This window comes from Artemia franciscana, chromosome 19, assembly GCF_032884065.1.
Source record: "Artemia franciscana chromosome 19, ASM3288406v1, whole genome shotgun sequence".
NCBI classification, from domain to species: domain Eukaryota; kingdom Metazoa; phylum Arthropoda; class Branchiopoda; order Anostraca; family Artemiidae; genus Artemia; species Artemia franciscana.
This window is the reverse complement of record NC_088881.1, coordinates 7,834,424-7,848,014: the sequence shown is the minus strand read 5'-3', so window position 1 is coordinate 7,848,014 and position 13,591 is coordinate 7,834,424. Positions and strand designations below refer to the sequence as shown.

The window sequence follows — 13,591 nt, the reverse complement described above, 5'->3', positions numbered from 1 at the left end:
TGCCCTAGTCCGATCGATTTTACTGTACGGCTTTGAGATGTGGCATTTAAACGTCGCCAAAGGACACACCCTCAACATTTTTGAACACAGATGCCTAAAGAGCATATTGGGGTTACGTCTCAGCAACCGAATCCCAAATACGATCATCCGCCAGTCATGTGACCAGAAATACGACATCACAACTATCATTCGACGTCGCCACTTGTCCTGGTTCGGGCATATTTGCCGAAGACCGGCCGAGACTTTTACAAATTAAAGCTTACGCTGCACACCAGCACCTGATTAGAGAAAACGACATGGAGAACAAGCCAAAACTTGGCTCAACTATATCAAATCTGACCTCGAGCCGATTGGTGGGTTCTGGAGACATGGTGGCAAATGGGACCCTTCATGATAGCTTGTGTCCTGATCCAAGTACAAGTAAGGAAGTACATTTAATGTGCAACCGGTAGTATGGTTTCTGAAATTGAAAGGCGACACAAATATCCTTTTCATAGTTCTAAAATTATTGGCTGTCCGAAAACACGCACTTGACAGCAAGTGAGTCTATTCAGACCAAAATTTTTGTTTTAGGGCACAAAATGACGTTTGGCGTTAGATCATTGGTATCCTGACGCCAGTTATTTAGGGTAAATTGTTGTTTTAGGGCACAAAATGGCATTAGGGCACTGTTTGATGTGGTACGATCCATTTTGTGACTGAAAAATATCACTATGACCTTCCATTTTCGTTCAAACAAGCCCTGCCCGAGCCCTCAAATGAGTAGGCTACTTTATGACCCTTAATTCGATAAACCATCCTTTATGATAAAATAAGAAAAAAACACGCATCCATGACCTTCCTAGGGAAAAATACGTAGTAATGTATAATTATGAATAGGGGTTTGCAACCTCTACCACGGGTTTTCGTTCGGCTAAATTTCACGAAATAATTTTATAAAGATCACTTTGTTTTGCTTTTTGTTTATTACGTTGATTTTCTTACACTAGCAACTTATTCTCAGTAGCTTTAAACTTAACTGTATTGAATTTTTGATAAGCTAAATTTGATCAAGCAATTTTATAAGATCCTCAATCCTTTGTTTTTTACAAATAGTTCTATAACACTTTACTGAAAACACTTATGAGCATAAAACATGTGCAATTGCTACTGCCATTAAATAGAAAAAGTTTCGAATAGAATTTTTGCATCATTGTACTCTTCCCTTTTTGTGGTCTTATAAAAAATACTGTGTATCCCATTTCAATTGCCCTTGTTTGAGCAATACTTCTTATAGCACTGGGGGGTAAAAAATCGTACTTTAATGTAAATATCATAATCCAGTCCTGCCTATCCTAACTCTTATGAAGTGCATGGACTTCGATAACAGCAACCATTTTTTAAACCTAATTAGGAATTCTTGTTACTTTTCAACTTGTTACCCCAACAATTTTGACCTGCTTTTGAGATAAGCACAGAATTTCAATGTGCCCCTATTCGCTTTGAAACCCCAAAATATTGTCCCTTAATCGTATTTCGGTCATTGTGGATAGGGTTTGTTCCTTACTAAATTTCCCCTAAGAGGACAACCATGATTTACTGGGTTGCCCCAACAGGAATAACCATGATCCATTTTTTTTTTGAAAAAAAAAGCTCATTTAGAATATCTCCTCCTCTTATAATCTTGATGAATAAACTATCGTCTTTGCAATCAAAAAGGAGCTTTTGCCCCCACAGAGCCCATAACGCATGCTTCACTTTGTATTCGTCATTATATACACTCTCCCTAATGAGCGGTGGTCAGAGTTTAAATCTGTAATCATTTGAATATTCATTATATATATTTGAGTGACAAAATGCTTTTTCAGGGCCTTTGGTCTCTCCCTCTTAATCTATTGGTGTGAACGTTATACTCTATTTCCGTTATTTTTATTGAGTAAATGGCTTATAGCTGTCTTTCTTCTGGCGTGATCTCTTGTGTTACACATATAAAGCACTAGATCCTTAAATTTCTATTTAGATGTATACTCTTTAAATAAATACTGAAAAATAAGGACTATTGTGTCAATACAATAATTCCTGGAGAAAAAACATATATACATGACCATCCTTCTCTGGAAAAAGGGAAATTTCATGTTTAGCAGATCGCAACTTTGGGGTTCTCATGCACGTTGAATCTCACTGTATTGCTTTCATCAAGATTGCACCTCTTCTTTTAATATTAAACAAATCTTCATTTGCTATTAACGTTTGATCAGCAATATTAAAATTCATAAATGTTGCAGATTCAGAATCAGCAAAAATAATGGATCTGTTGTTGTATATGTTGTTATCAAAATTTCATTTTATAGAGTTTAGGGTTCTATTGATAAGGGTTGCTCTTTACTTACAGTTTATTTGCACAAACTGTTTGACCCAAGGTTCTCTTAAAGTTGAAAGGGGCTGCCATTCCCTCCTTTAACTGCCATTCTAACATCTTTATATAAGAGGGCATTGAGCATGATAATCACCTCTGTATAAATTTTACCAATTAAAAAATTCAACTTGAGGGAATGGGGTTAGAATATCATAAATTAATTTTAGGATAAACAGTCAAGCGAATATTGAATCTCCAATGGGAAAAACAAAGCCCCTTGTAGCTCCCCCCATAAAGAAATTCCTGGTAGCACTCATCCCCCCACTTTTGCCCCTTTTGTGTAGGTAAGTATGTAAATGTAATTGTATGCTTAAGTGTAATAATACTTAAAATATTTTTCCAATAACGGGGGAGCTATCTCTCTGTAGAGCCACCCATTTAATACCTCATCTTGGTGGTTTCTATGTGTTCTTATCTCAGAAGCTGCCCAACTTCTTATCTCATTCTTTTGACGTTGATCTGCAATACTTCTGGTCATTCGGTACACATCTCTATAAAGCTTCAATACATCTTGCCTCAGCATAAACTATAAAACAATATTATATTCATTATAAATAACAGCAATTGCAAGTTCAAAAACCAAAGTCCCAAACTACAAAGTTGAATACTTTTTGTATAGCTTAAGCAGAAATGGGGGGGGAGCCCTCGAGTCCATTTGTCTCTAAGGTATATAAAGAAGTTTCCAGGAAATATCAGTTAGGAGGTCCCCTTCCCCACTTCGAAAAGTCTATCAACACCTTCAAAGGGTCAAAACTAGTGTGCCAAATTTGAAAATGACTTCTAGGAAACCATGTAACTCATTAGGCAAGATTTTGTTCTGTCTAAGATATACCTTGTGTCAAATCAAAAGATTCTTAGTCTTTTGATGACTTCAAGCTTTCAATGGATTGTCTAATGTGGTCCCATTGCTTTCTCACTTCATTTCAGAAACATTTACCACCATTCCTGCATGTAAGTAATGCATAAAGAGGACCCCCCCCCCCTTCAAAAAAGGGTCTAAAGGACAACCAAACATAAGAATGGAAATGAGTGGTTTAAGAAAGCATTTTCGTTTACAAAACGATAAAAAAAACGTAAAGAAGAGAGAAACGAGGATAACAACAGTCAGTGAAAAAAAAAGAAGCCAGATTACAATGCAAATATTCCGCTCATGAGCTCCGCTTGACCATCCTCAGTGCAGAATGATAAATACTAATTTCTGAGATCACACGGGCTAATCATGACAAAACGATAAAATCCTCAAAGAAGAAAAAAAAAGATAATAACAGCCAGCGAAAAAAGGCAGATTACATTGCAAATATTTTGGTCATGACCTCTGCAACCTCTCCCTCAATTGATTTTGGGTTCTTTCAACATAGAAACAACCACAAGAAGAGGGAACCAATCAGCAAAATGGGACTGGCTTCATCTTTGCTGCTGTTGAAAAAGCTCTCTATTTAATAAGAATTTTTAAAGATGACATTCAGGTTATGTTTTTTAGAATTCTACTCAGTTTTTCACTCAATATAGGAATAAAGTTTCTTATCACCCACCAAAGGGATGATATTCTTTGGGTGTTTTGGAATTGATGCATCCTTTTCTGCCTTTTCTTTGTCTTTTCGTTATAATGGATTCCAATAACCTTATGGTATATCCGTTGGAAATAAAATACTACTACTTCTACTAACAACTCACCGCAGAACCAAGCCGCCTGAAGCCAACACAGCTACGCATGCTCCTCCTCCTCCATCCCAATCTATTCAAAACCTCCTTCTTTACACCCTCCCAGGGAGTTCCCATTTCCTTTAAATCTTTCTTTATGACATCCTCCCATCCCAGACAAGGACAACCTGATTTTCATTTAGCCCTTTCGATTAGCCGAAAAGGACAATCTTCGTCAATCCATCATCCACGGAACGTGCCCTAGCCATCTCAACCTTTCTTTCATTATAGACCTAGAAAGCGGGATTGAACCACATTTTTCGTACAGCCTACTGTTTGAAATACAGTCAGTCAGTCAGGTACCCAGAACAATCCATAGGCAATTTCTCTTGACAACATCTAGTAAATCTTCATCTTTTTTTAGGAGCGCCCATGCTTCAGAGCCATATTTAACCACTGTCATCACTGTACCTTCTAATATTCAAATCTTAATTTGTAGACTTATTTTCCTATTCTTCCAAACTTTTTTTAACTGTGAAAAAAAAACACCCCAAGCCTTGGCTATTCAACTTTTACCATGTTCATTGCTCCCACTGTCTTTACTAATAATACTACCAAGGTAAGTGAAGCTGTCCAAATCAATCTTTTCGTTACCCTACGTCACCTTTTCATCTTCATTTATTCCTAGCCTTAGTGACTTAGTCCTCTTAAGATTAATTTTTAAACCTATTCTAGCACCCTGAACTCACAAAACCTCTAAAAGTTAATTCATTATGCTCACACTTTCGTCTAGAATGCTTAAATCATCAGCATAATCTAAGTCCAGGAAAGTTTTTCCTCCCCATTTGATTCCGTGGTCTCCAATTGCCTTTCCTTTGCAATTAAGACAAAGTCCAATAAAATGATACATACAAAGAAGGGTAGAACACAAACCTGCTTAAATCCTGATTTAATACAAAACGAGCTGCTAAACCTCCTTTCCTACCTCAACCGCAGCAGTATTATTCTTATATATAGCGCTAATCACTTTAATCTATTTGTCTGGTATGTCATATAAGAATAAGACCTTTGTTCAAGCTCTTCCATCAATAGGATCGAATGCTTGTTCATAATCTATAAAACTGAAAATCAACGTTTTTGACAACTAAGGCACTTCTCATTTATTACCCCATTTATGAAAATTTGGTTGACAAATCCTCTACTTTTTCTAAAACTGCACTGTACTTCTCTTAAAACTTTGTCTACATCATCTCTCAGTCTAAAAAGTATTATATTACTAAGTAATTTGCTACCTACAGAGACCAAACTAATGCCTAGATAATTAATACACTGACTCTTATCACCTTTCTTACACAGTGGTTTAATTAAGGTTTTCCTAAAATCGTTAGGTACTTCCCCCTTTTCAAAAATCATATTCATAATCTTCAGTACCTTATTTCTAACCTCAGAGCCACCATATTTAAGAAACTCATTTACTACACTATCAGCACCTGGAGCCTTATTATTTTTTAATCTTTTTATTACTGTTGCTAGTTCTTTCTCACAAAACAAATCTTCCTTCACATCAAAGATATCACAAACTTTTTCATTTTCCTCTATATTTTTTTCTGCAACTGTATCTTGGTTTAGCACATTCTCAAAATGTTCCGCCCATCTCTCTTTAGCTCTTCCCTTATCACTAATTATGGCCCCGTTCCTATCTTTAACTGGGAAAAGTCCATATTGACTACTCCCTCTCAATTTATTAACATGCTAGTACAGTATTTTACTATTATGCCGTCTGGCTGCAGTTTCCAGATCCTCAGCAATTTTATTCATGGCCTCAACTTCACACATCTTTAGTTCATATTTTAATTATTTCTCCCCTTTCTTTACATTCCTTTTGTTTTCATATGATCTATCAATTAGATAATTCTTGTACAAACCCCTTGTCCTCTCTATTAAACATAAAGCTTTTTCACTAATATTCCTAGCTGCAGTCTTAACTTTTTCCCTAAGATACCATCAGCAACTTCAAAAATTGTTTTTCTAAAATTATTCTAACCATCTTCTACATTGTCAAATTTTAAACTCTCAAGTTTAGTATTCAACTGTTCCTAAAAAATTTCTCTCAAATTCTCATCCTGGAGTCTACCAGCATCATAACTTCCTGGGAGGTAGTTACCCTTCCGAAATTTCTGCTTTAAATTAACCCTAGACACTACTAGATGGTGATCTTTACTTTTAACATTAATAACAGCACTCATATACCCTAGTATCTTGTAGTGATCCTCCAGTCTTCGGTTTACTACAACATAATCAACAAGGTTTGCTGTCTTACCATCATGTGAATACCATGTCAACTTATGGGCCATTTTAGGATGAAACACCATATTGGTTATAACTAGATTGTTATACCTATAAAACTTACCTAGGCTAGGATACCATCAATCCCTATTTCAACCAACCTGGGCGTTAAAATCTCCTAGTAAAAACACCATATTTATACATGGGACCCTATCTATTTGCTCCAGTAACTGTAAGCACAATACATCTGAGTCACTAGTATCTTTGTCAGTTGGTTCAACAGGGTCATATACTACTAACCTGATACCCTGAACTTTATAGTCATAAAATCAGCAATTAGTTTTCTATTATTAATACCTTCCCAGCCTATACAAGACTTAGCAGCTTTGGGGAGCTATGGGGAGGCAACCCATATTAGATAAGTTAGCTAGGAAGAGGTTTTTTCATCCCGAAAACACCCATCAAAACAGACCAAGCCCAGAAGCCTATTACCGCCAACTCATTATATTTTCATGCCTACAAATATTATTCCACTATGGTACGGCAACCCATAGTATATAAATTAGCTAGGAAGAGATTTTTCATCCCAAAAACGCCTGTCAAAGCAGAGGAAGTCTAGAAGAATTATCCATTAATCAGAATCCCATGCAAATCCTGTGTTGTTTACAGGTTACAATTTCCTTGAGGGGTGCTACTCCTCAAGTGAGAATAGAGTTGACCACTAGGTCCCCAGTCTCTCAGGTAGCCGGAAAGGGTTGAGGCAGCCCTTTGCAGAGGCCGTTGTCTATAGATCTGGATCTTACGCCCTGCTGCAGTTGTCCTCCTATAGAGGATCCTCCCACAATGGTGTTCTGCATCACCATGCAATTTACTGGGAGAAGGTTTGTAACTCATGGGACATGTGGACACGCCAGTGTGTCCTGTTGTCTTTCAGATAATTTAGTTATGGGACTATATGAGCTTCTGAGCATTTGGATTCCTGTTTGTCAACCTTTTTCTGAGCTTTGTGTATCTCATGCTCCCTTTGTAAGGAAGGTTAGATATAATATGAACCTAATTTTTACAATTCCAGTTTCAAATTTTTTTAACCAATATTTTTCTTCATACAATACAATTTTTTTATAAGCACTGTTTATGGTTGTTTAGCTACTTTGAAAGCCATATTTAAAATATCTGCACCTTCATATTTCTTGGCTGAGCTGGGTAAAGGTCATATTTTTTTTCATTATTCTAGAAATATTAATAGAAAGCACTTCTAGAACAGGATTACAATTGCCTCCTCTTAGTGTTCATAAGATATTTGTGTTTTAAGCTTATTCTATAATTTTTATGTAGCACAGAAAATATTAAGAAGCGTATTAGCTTGGATATACTCATTTGCCCAAAAAGTGAAGAGCTGCTGAAAAAAGTAAAAAGTAATTGGATTAACAACGCCTCTTGACTACTTAAGGTCCCTGAGTTGGCCCAGCAGTGTTCTGCCACAGCTGGGTTTAAACTCTGGGTCCTGTATTATCAAATTAATGTCAAACCTACTGCATCACCATATGATGGGAAGACTGCTGACCAATAAATAGCTTTTTGTTTTAAATTTGTAAGTCTATTGTTGCTCCTAAAAATGTGCTTAGCCAAACTCTGATTGGCCAAATTTTCTGATTGATTGACTTCTTAGGCTATTTGAACAAACAGCAGAAAATAAATTTAAGGCAAAAGTAATCAAAGTTGTTTCAGAAATTTAATGATATCATAATACTACAGCCAGTAATTCCTGACCAACTGCCTGTTCCTGCAAGTATTGTGGACTATAAGTCACTTTTTCCAAATAACAGCATGTGAAACGTTGAATCAGAACTAAGATGTATCTTAGTCAAATTAGTACTAAAATTAATTAACAATTAAATAAATTCCGAAATGAAATTAACCAGAATTGTGCAAGAAGCTATAGTACAGGCAGTAATGGAAGGCTTCAAAATTATATACAAAGTTTGTTAAAGGCTTCTCATAGTATCAAGTTACCCAAATTCTGACTTCCAAAGTATCTCTTTCAATGACAATTCTTAATACTTCTAATGTTCATGAGTGACTTTGTCTCCAAAGCTTTGGAATATCAAGTGAAATGCAAGGTGTGTGCACCTTAATATAGCTCTTCACTTAAGATAGAGCTGCCTAGCTGGTGCTTAATAGAGTTTCAGATACATCATGACACAAAACTAGCTATAGATGACATGCCAGGAAAAATAAAGAACAAAGCAAAAATAAATAAAAAACTGACAAAAATAAATGAGGATGATTTTCAGCTAGCAAATAAAAAAATATAATGCAGATGTTTCACCAAAGACTTCTGCTAATTCATCCTTGGTGAAAAAATTGTTTCATTTTCTGTGAGAAGAGCTTAGTGGAAGTCTCTTCTGCAATACCTCCTTAACCTTCTTGTTTTCTTCACTTGCTGAAAATAACGCTTGTGTATTCTTGTCTTTTTCTTAATTACTATTTTTCTTTGTGCTTTTCTTGTATATAATAGAATTTTGAATCTTGGCCAGTGGGTGTGTTGTTTTGTATGTTCAATAAGAACCCAAGAACCTGAAATCCTAAGACAACATACTCCTGCGCTGGCTATGCAAATGAATTTTTTGACAATGATGATGAAAATTGCCCAGCTACAACTCTTGTCCTTCCATTGCAATTCCAGTGGGCTTTCCCTGTAGACAGGGCTCATATAGTATGAGCAATCTCAGCTACCCAATTGCCTGCAAAGTCCTGTGGACATGGTCAGTCATTTATCTTTAAAAAACTTTTATTGGGGTCTCCAAATACCTTCAAATCACTCATAGAACTCACTGACTATTTTAATTGCCCTTACTCTGTGCCTTTCTACCTTAGTTCTTATCTAGAATGGATGATTGACTATCATTCATCCATCATTTATCCTATTCTCTACACTGCCCCAGCCAGACTTTGATTATATCTCCTAAATTAAATCCTCAAAACAGTATTATTTCCATAGGTTACAAGGCCAATCATCTGGTGGTCTGGTATTTGATATTGAACATGTCCTCTTCTCACATTTTCATCATAAAGATTGTAAACAAATGGTTCCAGGCAATGCAGACACCCCTCCATGATGTCTATAACAGGCTTATAAAGAAACTGAGTTATAAAATATGAGAAAAAACAGAAAACCTTTTATTCCTTTAATTTTTTTAACACTGTGTTTGCACTGCTTAGCAAAACCTTAATCTTTGATGGTAAGATTAAATAAAAAAAACTAGTTTTTTTAACTGAAAGTAAGGAGCAACATTAAGACTTAAAACGAACAGAAATTACTCCGTATATGAAATGGGTTGTCCCCTCCTCAACGCCTCGCTCTTTATGCTAAAGCTTTTAATTGTTTTAAAAAGTAGAACTGTGGCAAAGAGTCAAACTTTAGCGTAAAGAGCGAGGGATTGCAGAGGGGACAACCCATTTCATATACAGAGTAATTTCTGTTCGTTTTAAGTTTTAATGGTTTCCGAACGTTTTTGAATTAATGCATGTTTGATTTTGGCTCTCCGCACATAAATTATTGAAATGAAATTTGTATATTAATTTTTTTTTGGCTAAATGGCTTTCTCTTAGATTTGATCAGACGTTTTTGAGGAATAAGGGGTAGGGAAGGAGGCCTAGCTGCCCCCCAATTTTTCGGTTACTTAAAAAGGCTACTAGAACTTTTAATTTTTAACGAACGTTTTTATTAGTAAAAAATATGCGTAACTTAAGAATTAACTTACATAACAAACTTCTATATTCTTATATTTTTATTATTTATTTATTCTATGTTATTATATTTTTATTTTTATTATATTTTTATTATGTGTACGAGGGGGTTTGTACCCTCGTTAATACCTTGCTCTTTACACTAAATCGTAAGTTTTGTCCCAATTCTTTAAGAATGACCCCTGAATCAAAAAGGCAGTAGAATAAAAAGTTGAAATTACTAAAAACACTTTAGCACAAAGAGCGAGGTATTTATCTCCTCCTAAATACCTCGCTCTTTACGCTAAAGTTTTTTAGAACCCCTCATATGCGTAATAATCTCTGTTCGTTTTAAATTTCAATGCTATTCCTTACTTTCAATTGAAAAAACGTTTTCATGTTTATTTTTTAATTGTTTTTTTATAGTAATGCTAGAAAATCCTGCGCCCTTTTCATTGAATTTTTCTTCGCCCATGACATATTCCTCCAAGGAAAGATCCTCCCACATATCCAACTCCCATCAACCCCACCCCCCCCCCCCCAAACCAAAGAAATCCCCCTGAAAACGTCTGTACACTTCCCAATAACCATTGCTATGTGTAAACACTGGTCAAAGTTTGTAACTTGCAGCCCCTCCCCCAGGGATTGTGGGGGAGCAAGTCATTCCCAAGGACATAGTTATTATGGTTTTCGACTATGCAGAACAAAAAGGCTATCTCAAAATTTTAATCCGTTGACTTTTGGAAAAAATGAGCGTGGGAGGGGGCCTAGGTGCACTCCAATTTTTTGATCACTTAAAAAGGGCACTAGAACTTTTAATTTCCGTAAGAATGAGCCCTCTTGCGACACTCTAGGACCACTTGGTCAATACGACGACCCCCGAAAAAAAAACAAAAAAACACAAACAAACAAACAAATAAACATGCACCCATGATTTGTCGTCTGGCAAAAATACGAAATTGTACATTTTTTTTAGATAGGAGCTTGAAATTTTTGTTATAGAGTTCTCTGATATGCCGAATGCAATGGTGTGATTTTCGTTAAGATTCTATGACTTTTAGGAGATGTTTCCCCCTATTTTCCAAAATAAGACAAATTTTCTCAGGCTCGTAACTTTTGATGACAAAGACTAAATGTGATGAAACTTATATATTTAGAACCGGCGTGAAAATTCGATTCTTTTGTTGTATCTTTTAGGATCAAAATTCTGTTTTTTAGAGTTTCGTTTACTATTGAGCTGGGTTGCTCCTTACTACAGTTTGTTACCATGAACTGTTTGATTAGATACCCCTTCTCTAACATTTTGCTAGTACTGCTCTGGTTTAGAAAAGTAAACAATTTTAATACATGAATATTTGTTACCTGGAGGGCTCATTTAATGGGCATAAGGGAGAAGTTTGCTCCTCACAAGGGTACAAAGCATTGTGGAAAATTTAGAACTGTTCCAAAACTTAACCAATGTCTGAATCTACATTCAATAAAATGACTAGCCAGTGAAAAACTGCCCCTCCCCCCTATATTTTAGCCAGTGATACACCTGCTGTTTATTTGTTCAAGAAAAAAAATGGAGCCAGCTCATGAAATATTTCAAAATAAGTTGAGATGTTTCAATAAAAGAAATCATTACTTTAAGTACAATCACATTTAAGGTATAAGCATAATCACTTTGAAATCTGGCTGTTGATTGGCTAACATCATCCACTCATGTTTTGGGCTGTTGTATAAACCCCTTTTAGATTAAGGATAAAATACTTGAACAAGGGATGAAAAGGAACCTTCCATTATGCAAATAAATATATATTTTTTCTTGATATACAAATATATTTACCAAACATGACATATTCATAATAAGAAATGCAATTTAGAGCTTTATACTGTACCATAAATCATTGCTAATCAGATGTCTGCTTGTTTAATATTTAATCAAACTTTTTCAGTAAGCCAGGAAAATATTAACATACTCTCAGCACAGTAGCCTCTATTGTCCACTATAATTGGACCTTTTTTTCAGATCAGAACTGTAGGACCTGCTGCTTGTCTGCTAGAAGTAGAGAATTAACATCTGAAAATATTTATATCTTGGACTGGAGTTGCTTTTTGCAATATCCATCAGACCAAGGATGATGCTTATTATTTTGAAAAATACACAAGAACAGGAGATCAATTTTCACCAGCAGTTTAAATTATTTTAAACTGCTGGTTTAAATTATTTTTATCTGAAATAGCCCTTGGTGCTTTAAGAATAGCACCTGAATGCAACCATATTTTCTAAACAGACAGAAACTTTTAGCAATGTTGTGTGTTTGCTAGCTGTTTGAACTCAATCCTCTTTATTCTAGGTTCTTATTGGGTTCTACCAAAAAGTAGGCCTATATGACATGGTGCACTTCAACTAATTAACACATATTATCTGGACACAAGAAAAGAAATTTTGCACATCTATGCACTAAGCTAATGACTGTACTAGTACAAGATTTAGATGATGGGCATGGCAATGAACATACCTAGCTTGTGGTGCAACCTATTTAATGACAGCTTGAACACTCTTACATGCTATACTCATGATGCTTCCACCACCACAGCATTGAGCCACACAGGTGCTCTTTATTATATACTTTTCAACAAGATTCTTGATTGTTTTAGCAAAGTATACTATACCTATTTTTTAAGACAAGCCCTTTGGAATGTCTCCTTGCAGATGGTAGCATTGAATTCAATAAACCTAATAATAAAACTAAGTTGTTATTTTTTCAAGTGGTGTTTTTCTTTGTTTTTGCATATTACTCAATATTTCTTAATTCAGTTTCTTGTTTGTTTGTCCAAGAGCTCATCCAATGTGCTAGCAAGTTTATTTTGGCAGTCTAGATCTAAACTACCTCTGTTAAGACTTTAGTTTTGGTTGAAGACCTAGGTTTTCTTCTATCACTATTTCTAGCAAATGTAAAAAATTATCTCAATTGTGAGAGCCTTCCTGTTCATTATAGCCTCAAAATGAGAGTTCACTGGGCATGAAAGTGGCACCTACCACTTTCATGGGTGTAGCTATATGTGAGTGATTTTCTGTTATATCTCCTTGCAATTTGAATACAGAGTTCTGGCTATTGGTTTAGATATGCCACCCTTAATTGCTTTGAAATTGATCCAGCTACCATTTGCTTTGATATGAGCTTCTGAAGACTTATGTTTATCAATCTTTTCAAATAGCTATTTCAAAGGTGTTCAACTAAACATTAAATTCTCAAAAGTATGTGCAATACAAATTACTTTTTGGTTGTAAACTAAAGTTTGAATCACCTAGAGGCTGTTGCATAAAGCAAACATAGGCCTAGACAATGAAATTTATTAGTCAAACTATTAATGGTAAATCTATATATACCTTACTTGACAAAGCTTTTGGTGAAGCTAAACTATTCACCAACTTTTCTTTTTAAGCTGGTTATCTTGGTTTAAAAACATTGACTATCTTTCTTTGATTCATTATATATTACTGACAATGGAAACAAATAAATTAATTCACTGTGATCTTACAGACCTGATCAT

General features: G+C 35.3%; 1 protein-coding gene across 2 annotated transcripts in view; it reads right to left on the bottom strand.

Moving 5' to 3' along the window:
- The window catches only part of LOC136039245 (LYR motif-containing protein 2-like), a 48,378-nt gene that overhangs the window by 28,385 nt on the left and 6,402 nt on the right, over positions 1 to 13,591 (bottom strand). For both annotated transcript variants that reach the window (XM_065722798.1, XM_065722799.1), the window contains one exon: positions 2,781 to 2,921. In XM_065722798.1, the coding sequence (XP_065578870.1) occupies positions 2,781 to 2,921 (141 nt within the window). The remainder of the gene's footprint in view (positions 1 to 2,780; positions 2,922 to 13,591) is intronic.